Genomic DNA, 15,831 nt, shown 5'->3' with positions numbered 1-15,831 from the left:
GGGGGGGGGGGAGGGGCCTGGGTCCACCTGCTTGAAGTGCACTGCACCCACTAAATACTGCTCCAGGGACCTGCATACTGCTGTCAGGGAGCTGGGTATGACATTTCAGGCTGGCATACAGGCTGGCAAAAAACTTAAAAAACATTTTTTTTTGGGTGGGAGGGGGTTGGTGACCACTGGGGGCGTAAGGGGAGGTCATCCCTCCGGTGGTCATCTGGTCAATTGGGGCACTTTTTTGTGACTTGGACCTAAAAATAAACGGACCAAGTGCAGCCGGTGAAATGCTCGTCTGAGCCGGCCATCTTTTTTCCATTATGGGGTGAAGCCGGCTATCTCTTAACCATGCCCCTGTCCCGCCCCGTCTTCTGTACCCTCCCTTGAAGGTTGGCCAGCTCCACGACGAAAAGCAGTTGGGGCTGGCTAAAATCGGCTTTCGATTATACCGATTTGCCCGGGATCAGGAGATCACCGGCCATCTCCCGATTTGTGTCGGAAGATGGCCGGCGATCTCTTTCGAAAATAAGCTCAATAGCGGAATTAGAAAGAGCAACCAAAATGATAAAAGGGATGAAACTCCTCCCATGTGAGGAAAGGCTAAAGAGGTTAGGCCTCTTCAGCTTGGAAAAGAGATGGCTGAGGGAGGATAACATCCTGAGTGGAGCAGAAGGAGTAAAAATAAATCAAATTTTCACTCTTTCAAAAAGTACAAAGATCAGGTGACACTCAATGAAGCTACATGGAAATACTTTTAAAACACACAGAAGGAAATATTTTTCACTCAAAGAATAGGTAAGCTCTGGAACTTGTTGCTAGAGAATGTGGTAACAGCAGTTAGCGTATCTGGATTTAAAAAAGGTTTGGACGAGTTCCTGGAAGAAAAGTTCATAGTCTGTATTGAGATGGACATGGGGGAAGCCACTGTTTGCCCTGGGATTGGTAGCATGGAATGTTGCTACTAATTGGGGTTTCTTCCAGGTACTTGTGACCTGCATTGGCCACTGTTGGAAGCAGGATACTGGGCTAGATGGACCACTGGTCTGACCCAGGTATGACTAATCTAAATTCTTATGTAATCTGTACTCTTTATGTCCACACATATGTACCTAGATGTTCAAGAAAGAGCTCAGTTAAATAAAAATCCCTTTTTTAAATGTCTCCTGCTCCACTTAGATAAGACTACCAAGGACAATGTCAGACAGCTCAATGAATCACTTCAAAAGATAAGTTTGGCCAACATGCCCTGCATTTTGTGTAGTTCATACATTTCTCGTGCTTCTTTAAATCTTTGGATTTTAATAAGATTTTTATTATGCCACACATGGGATTCCCTCCTCTGAAGCTTGGGCCATCCCATTCCTTTTTCAAAACACTACGACATCAGAAGCAGAGCTCTCTAAGTTCCAATAAACTAGTTCATGGAAACCACTACCTACTTGAATGATAGGGATTATGACTGGCAGTAGAATTAGAACAAATTTAGAAAACTTAGCAGCACCCTTTCAAATTCCTCCCCCACCACTCCTTGCTCAAGGGAAAAGGTCAATCAAGATCACTGTGCTTTAACAGTGGACATGAACTATCTGGGGCAGGGACCTAGAAATCATGGAATCTGTGCTCTACAAATAATATTTTATAATAACTTTAACTGCAAGGAAGACAAGGATCCAAACCAAAAAAAAACAGTTCTTGCCTCAGACAAGAGAATGACACGGGGATAAAATCTGTCCCCATCCCCGCCCCATCCCCGTGGGCTCTGTCTCCATCCCCACCCCATCCCCGCAGGCCCCATCTCCATCCCTATCCCTGCAGGCCCTGTCTCCGTCCCTGTCCTGTCCCCATGGGCTCTGTTCTCATCTGCAGAAGCCTTGAACACTTATGATTTATATTTAAATCTTTTATTAAGTATAAAAGGAACAATATGCTGTGCAACTGTTGTGTATAAATTACAAATAGAAACAATAATAACAATAAGCAACTATAATAAACCCTTCCCCACCACCACCCTCTACCCTTCCAACCTCAACAATAGCTGACTTCTCTACTACAAGGAATCCTAATCCACCCTGTTAAAATGTCCAGGGGTACAAAATACAACCTGTTCTGTATGCACTAGAGGGAGAAATATGCCCTATGAAGCACTGTTATGATTTTTAATTTATGGATGAGTAGGAAGTCAACGTCTCAGGATTCAGTCTAGCTCTCCTGTCTTCCACAGTCCCTCCTGCAATAGAAGATGTCTTCTTAGAAGTTGTGCTGGTAGCAGGATGTACAGGATCCCCCATGCAAATTTTGCTAGCTCGTGGCCAGCATGTTAGCTTGTTTTTCCAAAAAATAAAAATATTGTCTGCATCAATCAAACATAAATAACAGTCCACTTCATTAACAGGCTTCAAAGTAGAAAGTGACACCCCACAGGCCTCTGTCCCCATCCCTGCCCTGTCCCCATCCTATCCTCGTGGGATCTGTCCCTGCGGGTTCTGTCCCCGTCCCCGCGGTTACTGTGGGTCCCCGTCCCCATGTCATTCTCTACCTCAGACTCTGAAATGTACCCAGACATACTTCTCTCTGTATCCAGCTTGTTCTGTACTGATTTCAGATCATCTAGGAGGCGCTCTTTCTTCATTTTGCCATCTGTTAGTTTGTCCTTGGCTGCTTTTAGGGTCCCTTCAATGACTATTAGAAAAACACAGGCATACAGTCTATTAGACAAGGATTCTCTAGTAAACATCATTCAGCAACAATGAAAAGTAGGATGGACCTTTTCACTACTATTATAAGCAATCTTTCAATCCATTTAACCCGATCAAACTTTCTGATGTTCACCCTAACTGGCTTCAAAAGCTAGAAAACGGAAGACAAACTTTGAAAAATGACATATTTAGAAGGGTTTTGTTTATGACATCTGATAAACTGCCCTTCTAGGTAACAACCCAATCAAAGCGGTTTAAAAATAGACGGTCTGGCTCAAATAAGGATGGTACACATAAATAATATGGAAGGTCCCAGGAAACAAACAGGCAAGTGATCCACTAGTCCCAAAAGAATGGCAGTCGTAGAAGCAGACACAGTTAATGGGAGGATAAAAGGTATTGTCTGCTTCTACAACTACCACCACATAAATAACATCCCTTAACACACACATTAACACATTTCCAATAATTACAACCCATACTGCTTGAAACTATCATGATCCTGAAAAGGCTACCCCTTAAAAAATAAATAAAAAGGTTTTAACCCTTTTAAAAACGTTCCATCTGTGTTTCATTCAATAGATCCTGAGGAAGTGAATTCCACAATGCTGGAGGCCAAAAGAAAAAAGGCAATTCTCTTGTGGAATTTAGTCTTTCACAAACAATAGGAGAAATTATTAGTCAGTTTTGAAGCAGATTTCATAAGGCCCTACTTGGACAATTATTGTTGTTGTTAGTGCAACCTTGAGGTGTTCTGGCTAATCACACACACACACTCCTTCCTTTGACTATATATCATTCTGGTTCAGCACAAAGCTTAACAATGCCACAGGCAACTGACACTCGACATAAATGAAAATGTCTTTATCACACACAGGGCCGGAATATTTCTGAGGTAGGAGGAATCTTTTGACTTGGGGGAATAATTACATTTTTTTTCATGAATAAATATTTACCTGTTGACTGTTAAATTGCCCTACAGTGTTCCAGAGAGGGGTACATTATAGATATGATAAATAAATATTAATAAATGAAATTCCTGCTCTTACCACTGCCTAATTTCCTTTCATCTACTTTTACAGTTTCAACAAGCGCTTCGCCTTTCTTCCTCAGGTCTTTGGCTTTCTTGGCCAAGTCTTCAGACACAACACTCTGCAATAGAGGAATACAGGATGGCAGATCTCGTCAGCTCCAAGAATCTCTCAACTGCGTCACAATGGAAAGAATAATCTTTAAAGAAACGGGGACAGAGTGTTTTACCCTTGAAAAGATTTGAGAGATGTATATGTAACAAAGAACAAGTTCTTCCTTTGACTCCTTTGACAGTGAGCAAAAACCAAAGAGCACACTACACGAAGTGTGTGGGGGGGGGGGGAGGGGGGAAGAGCCAGGAAGTACTTGGTCACATTGGGGAGCAGGTGGACAAGGAAACAATATTTTAAAATGGCAAGAGAGAGACGAAAAGATCCACGTTTAGAACAGGGAATGAAGATTATACAAGAAGCAAGGAAAGTGACTGGAGCAACAGCCATCTGAAGACCCCTGGAGTCAAAAAGCCTTTCTTCCCACCTGGATTTGGGGATCGATTAAGGAATCTGGAGGTGGGGGGCGGGCAGGCTGGAGTAATATTTGTTCCGGCTGAGCATTATCAAACTCAGCTACAGGGGTCGTCTGTACCCAGTTATGCTTGTATTCTATAAAGGAAAGTAGGCACCTAATTCCTTTATAGTATGAAGGCAACATACATGCAGTGTTCTAGACTTACTCTCCACATGCACTGGTGACATTCCTGGGGGAGGAGTGGGTGGAGCGGAGGTGGGAGTTACATCTCTGTGCATACTTAATTAAATACACATGTTCCGAGTAATACCAGAAGATCTTGGAGCAGATCATGAGCCTTCACAGCCTAAGCATGTTTACAAAATTACCTATGAGGTTTTATACAATGAGATATTACTAAGTTTTAAAAATAGGGTCTAATAACATCTTTTACTAAACTGCATTAACAGTGGGTCTCACACTGCTAACATGGTGAAGAATATAGCTAGGGAAGTGATGCAGCCACGGGGTGGGCTGGGCCCCCCAAAGTCTGCTGGTTTGGCTGGCGGGGGTCCCTAAGCCCCACCAGCAGAAGCTTTCTTGCAGTCATATTCACCACCGTGCTGCCTGCCCTGCTTCCTCCTCCCTTGCATGCATGCTCGGTTTTAATGAAATTGAGCATGCATGAGCTTTGCACTGATTATCACCACAGGAAGACTTCTACTGGTGGGGCTTGTGGCGGGGGCAGAAAGCTAGGGGAGGCAGGGCAAAATGTGTCCTCCCTACTTTGGGCTCAGACCCCACCCCCCCAAAAAAAAAATTTTTTTTTTGAGGTCTGGTTATGCCTCTGAGCTAGGGACAACATATCCCCCTTTAACCACTCAGCTTGTATGGGGAAATGAGAAATAAATTCTACCTTTTTCCTCTACCTGGCATCTGATTTTCTCACCATCCTCTGAGTGTCATGTCATATCCCTCTCAATACTTACTGTTTTCCCACCAGCTAACCTGGTCCAAGACTCTTGAGCAAACTGAAACATGCTAAATGACCCCCGTGATGTGACTGTATCCTTCACTCTGGAAAATCTTACAGACCTTCACAGCAGCCTTAGCTCCCTGCTTTGCTCCATGCGCTGCCTTCTCTGCATTCTTGATGGCATCGATGATACTGGAATAGGCGTTTGAGGCATTTATCGCTTTTTGGATAAATCCATCCTGATTCGTGTCACGGATGATGCTGAATGGGAAGAAGAAAAAGAAACATAGCAGCTGTATCTGGGACCTTCCCTGTGAGTGTAGAAAAGCCCTTCACATTTAAGACGCCAACACTCTTGGGCTATGAACTCAATGTCAAACCAAGAGTAACTCAGAAATAGACACCATGACATTAACAGATTTAGGGAAAAGCCATTTAGATTGATCATATGAGAAAGAAACAAATGAGTGAATGTGGTCCAGAATCCTTCTGACCATGGCTCCAATTCCTCTATAATGATCCTTGTGGAATACTCTGATGGTTGATCACCGGGACATACAGTCAGGTTCAAATAAGCACACACTTCCAGGTGCAGGAAATTCACACAGCATGTGATGAATAACAGTGAGCAGTTTACAGGGTCATCCATTATGTAAGGGTAAGAGTAATGCATTTGATATACTGCCTTTTTGTGGTACAACCAAATCAGTATACGTATCTGCCCCCCCAAGCTGATTTACGAGTTCTGCAGTGACAGCAGTGTTTTGCTGACTCGGCTGGCACTGACAGGCAGGCAAAAGAAAACCCCACAGCTGGCGCTTTTACTCACAGTGTTGCAAGCAGAAGGAATCCAGGCGGATACTGGGGTGCTGCATTCAGGGCCCGTAGACCTGACGACTCTGCAGGCATCCCAATGCTCCAAATGAGCAAGCCTCAAAGCAGGAAGGTGCAAAGCACTGCAACCCTTCTCTCACAGCTGCCGATCACCAGGTAAAAATAACTGGATTGTATTTTTTTTAGGTTGGTGTTCTACATTTATTAAAGTGCAGCAAAGAAAGAAGAGATGGGGGTAGTGGTGGTGAGACGGGAATGGACCTGGTGCCACCAGGTATATCCCGCGCCTGCCTCGACTCAACCCCCAGGGTTCCACTACCAGGTCAGGAACCAGCACCAAATCCAGAGACCACAGGTTATGTCTGCAGCTTAGATGGTGAAGTAGTAGGTAACTTCTGGTTCCTTCTACTAACCTATAAATGTACTCACTCTGCTGCTCCCCAGTACCTCTCCACACTCGTCCTTCCCTACACCCCTTCCTGTGCACTCCGCTCCATGGATAAATCCTTCTTATCTGTTCCCTTCTCCACTACTGCCAACTCCAGACTTCGCGCCTTCTGTCTCGCTGCACCCTACGCCTGGAATAAACTTCCTGAGCCCCTACGTCTTGCCCCATCCTTGGCCACCTTTAAATCTAGACTGAAAGCCCACCTCTTTAATATTGCTTTTGACTCGTAACCACTTGTAACCACTTGCCTCCACCTACCCTCCTCTCTTCCTTCCCGTTCACATTAATTGATTTGATTTGCTTACTTTATTTATTTATTTTTTTTGTCTATTAGATTGTAAGCTCTTTGAGCAGGGACTGTCTTTCTTCTATGTTTGTGCAGCGCTGCGTACGCCTTGTAGCGCTTTAGAAATGCTAAATAGTAGTAGTAGTAATTTCTTGGGGATAATTCTATCAGGTCTAGCACATATTCTGAGGACATACCGAATAATATTTTGAAAATAAGAGTGCTTGCTTTGAAGAATAGTCTTACCTTGATTGGGAGCCAGTGAAGTGCTTTGAGTAATGGTGTTGCTCTTTCGTATTTTGACTTTTGAATATCAGTCTTGCTGCTGTGTTTTGGATGGTCTGCAACAATGTTAGTATGCTTTCTTTGCACTCTACATATGCTGCATTGAAGTAGTCTAGTTGGGACAGTATCAGTGATTGCGTTATTAGGTGAAATGATTGTCTGAGAAAGTAGTCTCTGATCTGTCTCAGTTTCCATAGGTTTCTGAAGCACTTTGTTGTGATTGCTGATACTTGGCTTTCTAGTGTCAGATGTTTATCGAGAATACATTTGCTATTTCTCTTAAGAGGAAGGAATACTATTTAAAACTTATAAGTAAGAACAGAGTAGATACTAAGCACATTTTTAAGATTATTAACAATCTACTAGATGTAGATCTTTTAACTAGATTACAAAATTTTTCACTTCCTTTTAATACATTAGCTCTGTTTTTCAGGGATAAAATGTTAGCCTTGAGATCACAAATCACTGCTTTAGATGTTCCAGAACTGGAACAAGATATGGAGATTGCAGTAGATAGAATCTGGAGTAATTTCAGCAATATACTCTGGGCAAGTCACTTAACCCTCGATTGCCCCAGGTACAAATAAGTACCTGTATACAATATGTAAGCCGCATTGAGCCTGCCATGAGTGGGAAAGCGCGGGGTACAAATTAACAAAAAACAAAATAAAAAAAAAATAATACAGTAAAGCATTTGCTAAAGCATTATGCTAAAACCACTTGCTGTCTTGATATATATCCGTCTAGTCTGAGAGGTGCTTCCCCTATATTTTATGCTTTTTTTATCTGACTGGATAAATCATTGGCTTGACAATGGATTGTTTCCGGATGAAGGTGGTATTGTATTGACACCCATACCTAAGAATCCTAAGGGAAATTTACAAGAAGTTGTGAATTTTAGACTGGTTGCATCAATTCCATTGTTGATAAAGGTTTTGGAGGGTTGAGTTATGATGCAATTGAAGGATAACATGTCTAAATTTAACTTGTTGCACTACTCACAATCTGGGTTCCGCAAAGCTCATAGTACTGAAACTATTTTGGGAGCCCTGGTAACACAAAGGAGACAGCTACTGAGCCAAGATCAAAATGCAATAATTATTCAATTCGATTTATCGAGCAATTTTGATCTTGATTGTACTTGTTAGACAGTTTTGGAATTGTGTGCAGTGTTTAACTGGCTCAGAAATTTCCTAACAGGTAGAAATTACAGCATCAAGATGCAGGGTGCCGTCTCTGATGCTTGGGTTCCAGAACGTGGGTGCCGCAGGGGTCGCCCTTCTCACCAATGTTAGTCAATGCTCTGCTTCAGCCATTATGGAAAGAGCTTGAAAATTTGAAATTTATGCAGATATTATCACTATTTTAATGCCAGCTCCTAAAGAATATCTTAAATAAAATTCAAGAATGTGCTAATACTAAGTTGGGCAACAGATTTCTGATTAAAACTCAATCAAGAAAAATACAATTTATCAGGTAAATAAGATGGTTAAACACTCTTTTTTGTTACTGAGAAAGTTAAGATCTATTTGAAGACTGAAGATATTTTGAATTGTTTTCCTTTCAACTTAGTGCATTCGTTGCTGCTTTCCAAGATGTGGGCTGCATAGATTCAGTAAGGAAAAAGTTACAAATGGTTCACAATTTGGCAATCAGGGAAGAATCTGTAATGCCATACTTTCACAAATGATACTGGTTGCCAGTTATAGCAAGATCTCATTTTAAATTGTGTACATTGTTCTTTCGGTCCTTGCAGGGTAATACTCCCTTATATTTGGCTGGGGTTTTTTCCCTCTGTTGGGTAGACAATTATTGAGAGGACAGGTCTTCTTATGGTTTCCACCAACTGTGTTGACTAAGGATCCAAGATGGTGTTGCAGTGAGATGCCAGTACTTTCTGCTCCCGCGGTGCTAGTTTTCCTGGCAAGTTTTCCTGCCGCTCTTACGTTTATGATGCCTAAATGGAAAGGGAAGTTTCCTGTAGCTGCCCAACAGCCTTCTACCCCCTGTTATGTGGCAAGCAGAGATTACAGGCTCTCTGTTGACCTCCCAGGGTGTTGCAGCTGGCCATAGCACGAGAGAGAGAGAGCTTGGGCCTTAGAAGAGACGTTTCACTCAGCCTGGTAGATCCAGTTTCTCCCCAACCGCCACGAGACTCGCCATCTTCAGGGTTTCCCATGCCAACGGAAGGAGTGTTGCGTGGAAGACCCAAGGGAATGCAGCAGTTGCCTGATTTCTTGCAGCTGGAACCAGCAGTGATGGGTCTGGCTCAAAGATCTGGAGCTGGGGAGTCACAAGGGAGTGAATTAGGAGGGGCTCGCCCTCGTTGCCATCTATTCCTCCCTTAGAAAAACTGGCAGAAGTGACTTTGGAGACCATTTGGACTGCCTTTGAATCTCTCCACAGGGTATGTGCTGGGACATCTTCCTTACGTAATCAATATTCACAAAGACTTGGCAAATGAGAAGAGGTTTTGAACACTCATTCAGAGAAGATCGTTGTTTTGGAAACCCAGGTTCAGCACTCCTAAGCCTTACAATCTAGTTTGGTTCAGGATAAACTGTTGGTACATTACAGACTGGAAAACTTTGATAATTGTGTGGGCCTTTTTCAAAGGCACGGTAGCGTTTTTAGCGTGCGCTAAACACTAGAGATGCCCATATATTCCTATGGGCGTCTCTAGCATTTAGCAAGTGCTAAAAACACTACCGCACTTTTGTAAAAGGCCCCCCATGTGAGACGTTTGAACTTGCGTATTTTGAATTTTCCTAAACTCATGACCACATCTCCTAAACATTAGTTTTACAACTTTTTGAAGGAGAAACTTAATTACTTTGATTCTGGTTTTCTGCCTCTACAAAAGATTTAGATTTATTATCTTCCAGTGCCTAGGCAACGTCCAAGCCCTCCAGATGCTGATGAAGTTGTGGATATTTCTTCTGATAATTTAAATATAACAAAAAATTTTGGAAAGCTCTACTGAAGAAGTGGTCTCAAGGTCAACATTTGTTTTCCAACATGATAAAGATGCTTTACTTCACCTCTTTTTCAGGCATTTGGATTCCACTTTTTAAGGGGAAAATTGTCTATTTTTCCAGATATATCTAAGTGGACTCTATCAAGTGGGAGGAAGTTCCTAGCAAATAAACGTCAAGTTGTTTCCTTAGGAACAAGGTTTCGATTGAGATTTCCCTGTCAACGTTTAATTTTCCTGGATCAGCATACTTATGAACCATCTCAGTTACAATTTTTTTCTGGAAGGTAGAGGGACTTCATTGTCAACTCCTTTGACTTCTTAAGCCACCTAAAATTGTTAGTGGTCGACAATCTGCAATTTCTTTGTTAAATTTTCTTAGTTAGACCAGTTTCCTCTGGTAATTGGATTGGATTTCCCTCCTAATGTGGTCTAATCTAGCCTGATTATAATTTAGTTTTCCTGGCTTAAGAAGATTCTTTATATTTTGTTTTTCTATAATTATGTTTGTTGCGTTTCAAGAATTTCTTGATGTAAATTGTAAAGCTGATAAATAAAAAACAAACAAAAAAACCTTACCTCCCCTTTTACAAAGCTGTGTGGCAATGCCGACACAGCTCATTCACTGTGTTGGCATTACTGCACCGACAGCCGCTAGAATAGCTTTGTAAAAAGAGGGAGGGGTAAGTTGGTTAAGTACTTAAGAAAGTATTCATCTTCACTTCCTTACCAGACTACTCTGATATGGAATTTTCTTCCTTCATCTTTTCTTTCCTCAATGAATTATTTGTTGCTTCACAAGCAACTTAAAACTATATTGTTTAAGAAAAATGTGGGATGAATTATGGTTTAGTGTGTGATTTTGTTGTTTGTAAATTCCCAGCTGTCTGTGCTGGTTTGTACTTTTACTCTGTGATCCACATGAAACCGTGTAGGACGTTGCGGAATACAAGACGTGGAGGGGCATTTTCGATATGACGTCTAAATCCGACTTTGGATATTTTGCTCAAAATGTCCAGAATCCAAGTGGCAAATATAGCGATTTTCGAAACAGCAAAACGTAATTTTTTTTTTTTTTTAATGGCCACTTGCTAGATGTTTGTGTGCTCTGTGCTTTTATCTTTTTGGTTCACTTTCAAAAAAAAAAAAAAGCCCAAGTGAAAAATGCACAAAATCAAGCCATTGGGATGTAGGAGGAGGAGCCAGCATTCCTAGTAGACTGACACCACAGACATCCCAGCAGAGCAGTGGGGCACCCTAGAGGGCACTGCAGCGGGCTTCATATAAAAGCTCCCAAATACATATCTGACCGTTACCCCCTTATATTATACGGTGAGCCCTTCAAAACCCACCAAATGCCTACTATACCTAACTGTACACAACTACAATAGTCCTTAGGCTTCTGGTGTCACCAATATGTGGGTACAGTAGGTTTTTGGTGAGATTTGGAAGGCTCACACTTTCCATCACAAGTGTAACAGTTAGAGTGGGATATGGGCCTGGGTCCCCTTCTCTATAGTGCACTGTACCGACCATTATGTTACTCCAGGGACTTGCTTGCTGCTCTAATAGGACTGGCTATAACATCTGAGGCTGTCAGAGGCTCATATGTACTGTTCCTTTCATATTTTTGGGAGGTGGGTCAGAGTTGGAGTAAGGGGGGGGGGTCTCACTCCTTTGTTCCTTCAGTGGTCATCTGGTCTTTTAGGGCACTTTTTGTGGCTTAGTCATTATTAAAGAAGTCTAGCTCAAAACATGTTAGTTTTAGTCCTGGACATTTTTGTTTTTGTCCATTATGGTAGAAAAACATCCAAGTGTTAGGAACACCCTAATCCTACCCCCAACATGCCCACCTTGTGATTTGAATGAACTGCAGACTAACTGCATAGATAAACGTTCCGAAAAATAGGTTTCAAAATAGTGATTTGAACGTTTTGGCAAGCAAAATGTGCAAATGCTGCTTTATGCAACTTTTTAAACGTATTTCTGTTTCAAAATGAGCCCCTAAGTGTACTGTAATGTAATGTAAAATAAACGTACAAAATGAACCCAGAAAAAAAAGTCTGAAAATCGAGAACATTCCCAAAAATTCTAAAACAATCAAAAAATGTTGCATGTGCACATCCTGAAAAGGATATATTTGGTACAAAATCCATTTAAACCCAAGAAGGCTTAAATATGTACAAAGGTCAGTAATTACAAAATGATTCACCCTGAAGGCGGTAGAAGATGAGGGACTAAAAGCTCATTTTCCTCTTGCTCCTCTTCCAATGTATTTGTTTTTTTCCGGAGGCTGAAGAGCTGGGAAATCCCCAGCTTCAGGTACTCCCATCGCCAGGGACTTGAATTGCCATTGTTTTTTGTACAGTGGAGGAAGTGTGCTGTGGTATCTCTGTAACTGCACTAATGCGCTTCTCACCTGGACAGGTTACGGGTGACTTCATTCAGAAGCTGCACGTGCTCTTCAGCCTGCTCCACAATGGGGATCTTACTGCTGGCAGGAGAAAACTTTTGCATTTTCTCCATCAGAGGATTTCGGGCCCCGTCTAGACTGGCTGCAAGCTTCTCATAATTCTGCAACAGGGAATTTATGCACGTCAGTCTGTAGCAATATAGTTCATAAATTCTCAACTCACTTCAGAAAGAAAGACCACAAACCTTGGCTTATGTTAACTATTCCCAAACTGTCGGTTACAACCCCAAATCAGGTCACATCATCAGCAAAGAAGGACAAAATAGGTCTACTTCCCCTTCCCACTGGACCTCCACTGCAACCTATGCACAGTAGTGGTAGTCAGCATAGGGTCTATGAGTCAGGGAATGGTCACAGGCCCTGCCCTCTCCTATTTTGGCTTCCCATTAGACTGCAAATTAGTGGCTAACCTGGATCTCTAGCTCAGGGGAGGGGGCAGTGTTTACATTTATGTCCCCCAACACAAACACATCCTCTCTAGTCTCCTGCTCTTTCCATAGTTACATATATGGTCGGTGCATTGGGGGGAAGTTAGAGAGGGAAAGGGGGAAGAAGAGTCAGATAATGTCCGTTATGGTCTTTGGTTACATTGTGTCTCATGTGACCAGGTATTTTTATGTTGGGTCTGTGGGGTATGCTCTTCTGAACAGGACAGTCTTTAGTGCTTTCCGAAAACTTAGGTGGTCGAGCATAGTTTCTACTGCTTTTGGTAATTTGTTCCATAGTTGTGCGCTTAGGTAGGAAAAGCTGGTTGCATAGGTGGATTTGTATTTGAGTTTTTTGCTACTTGGGTAGTGGAGGTTTGATCGTTTAGGTATGATTGTTTTCAGTACCACCTGGTAATCCTTGAAACCCTCTCTCAGGCTAGTGCTCAGAGGCCATAGCTCCACCCTCCCCTTCCCCCCACAACCTAGTATATTACTGCTGGAAATCCATGCAGAGTACTAGGACCTATGCTGACTACTGCTGCTGCCACTGCCTTCATGCTTTGATGAATGGGAAGAAGAAGAGGAAGTTGAGAAAGGAGAGGCGGGCGGGGGATTTGCTATTATTTATTTATTTGGATTTGATATACCTCCTATGTAGGCACATCAAGGTGGTTTACAATTTCAAATTTGAAATTGTGAAATGTCTGCGGCTACAATCTAGCTGTGATTACTGTACCTCTAGTACTTTATAGGAACATCTTACCTTCTCAACCCAGGCAACCTGTTATAAAATTACCTTTCATAGTGTTACTTATTACACTCAAAATACACCCCGGGGGGCACAGCTAGAAGTAAGAATGTGATGACCAATACGGGTACATTTAGCTAAATCAAAACAGTGCAAGTTTCAGACGGCAAATTCACATGCCTAAACTGTATCCATACTGCAAAGATCTGCAATCACGTCTCCAGTCTAACACATTGCCTATCTAACAGCATATCTGGAAATGCTGTTGCGTTTAATATTAGTAACTATATCCTCTACTCAAGGACCCACCCTCTTTGGTTGTCTGCTGGGAGGGAGTTCTCATTTAATGACATGCTCCCACCTCTCCTACTGTTAATCTTAAACCTTATTCAATGGCACTTCTATCAGCATGCCATCTTACTAAATGACCCTTCCACATGTCTCCAACCCACTAATCCTTAATGGAACATGAAAAAGTGATCCTCACCTCCTTTGAGTTTTCTATCATCTGGAGAAGATCAGAAACCTGGACCAGGGCATCTTCAGCCATCCTGACAGCATTCTGTAGCTGGACGTAGTGACGATGAAGTTCACTGCTCTTTTGCTAAAGTGATTTAAACAAAGCACTTAAGATCTGATACAGAAGTTAAAAGAAAGCCTGGAGAAAGCCAGACACAGCACAGTGTAGCTCTCAGCTCGGACATTTATGCAGGACATTCTTTGATTAAATGATATTATCTCTTTATTCTTAAGAGATCTCAGTAACTTAGGACAAAGCCTATTAAAGATAGAAGTCCCTGCCGGATGTTAGACTAAGTGCTTAGTTATTCTTAACTACAGAGAGGCAGTTCTGGTCTTCAAGTGCCACAGGCGGGGCAGGTTTGAGATATCCATGCTAAATATGCATGAGATGCATTTGACTGTACCACTTTGTCCACTGTTGATATCGTGAGAAACGGATTAGCCTGGGGCACTCAAGGACCAGCACTGCCTACCCCTGTTCTTGACGTGAAAGAAACGAATACAGTTCATTGAATAGGACAAATCTGGGCCCTCACCTGGGTCTCTTCGAGGTTGTTTTGATTTAAGCTGTTCATGTCATCAGTCTGTCGAGTCTTATTTACAGCCTCATTCAAGGCATCGCGCAGATCCATCAACTCGGAGCTGTGCTTGGCCAGTCTATCCTTGATGTCATTCATCAGTTCCTGGTTTGTCTCCGATTTCTTCAACATCTCATTCTTTACCTGATTCAGAACTGATTAAACAGACCATGCTTGGGAAATTGTATGGACATCATCTGTGGTGCTCTCAAAAGTCTATTACAGTCACTGAATTGTGCCGTGCCTTCTCTATTCCCACCTGATCACAGCCATGGAAATATGCCTTGCAGGTTCTCAGTTGGGAAAGAGCTCGAATGGAGCAGTAAAGGTCAGCACAAGGTTTTGTTTTGTGTTTTTTTTAGCACAGATACATTTACTGTGTCTCATACAGTATGTTAACTACAAAGTATTCCAGTGTTTCCCAAGTCAGTCCTGGAGTACCCCTTTTCCAGTCAGGTTTTCAGGATAAATCGCTTGTTAGAGGAAAACCGATCATTTTCAGCAGCATTTAACTAATTATGGCAGCTTAAACAAAACCAGCTATTTTGGGGAGTTCTGGGGACAGAATCAGCACTTGGCATAAAAGTCAGTCCTATCTTTAAGAGGTGCCCCATAGCCAGTTATACGCTGAATATTGCATTTAACTGGCTATGGTGTAGCCAATTCCACAAACCCAGAAATTCAATGCTGGAGCCTGGACATGGGTCCAGCACTGAATTTTGAGGCATAATGCTAGTGGCAGTGAGCAAAACACTGAGTGCCACCGGCTGAATATCGACCCCGTAATATCTAATAGCTATCTAAGTATACATTTAAACATGTATTAATATATTAATTTCTTTGTTATTTGGGTTCATATATAGTTTCATAATTATACATTATTTTTGGAGTTCTTTGTATTTTACATTTATGGAGAAATTAAGTCTTACCTGATAATTTTCCACTAGTCCTTCCCACTATTCCAGAACTTGTGGGATAGGTTTGTCCAACAACCAGCAGGTGGAGATAGAGAACTGAAAACTGAGCTGAGACATATCTCTCTTGGCATTG

At 42.1% G+C, this 15,831-nt stretch overlaps 1 protein-coding gene across 1 annotated transcript in view; it reads right to left on the bottom strand.

The window, feature by feature from the left end:
- Positions 1–15,831, bottom strand: part of LAMA5 (laminin subunit alpha 5) — a 297,353-nt gene that overhangs the window by 58,062 nt on the left and 223,460 nt on the right. Inside the window, exons 53-58 of the mRNA XM_030212484.1 lie at positions 14,740–14,936; positions 14,169–14,285; positions 12,452–12,606; positions 5,325–5,466; positions 3,740–3,842; positions 2,560–2,673 (exon numbers count right to left, since the gene is read on the bottom strand). Coding sequence (XP_030068344.1) covers positions 2,560–2,673; positions 3,740–3,842; positions 5,325–5,466; positions 12,452–12,606; positions 14,169–14,285; positions 14,740–14,936 — 828 coding nt within the window. The remainder of the gene's footprint in view (positions 1–2,559; positions 2,674–3,739; positions 3,843–5,324; positions 5,467–12,451; positions 12,607–14,168; positions 14,286–14,739; positions 14,937–15,831) is intronic.

This window comes from Microcaecilia unicolor, chromosome 8 (genome assembly GCF_901765095.1).
Source record: "Microcaecilia unicolor chromosome 8, aMicUni1.1, whole genome shotgun sequence".
In the NCBI taxonomy this organism is placed as follows: Eukaryota; Metazoa; Chordata; class Amphibia; order Gymnophiona; family Siphonopidae; genus Microcaecilia; species Microcaecilia unicolor.
This window is presented reverse-complemented; position numbering and strand designations above follow the sequence as displayed.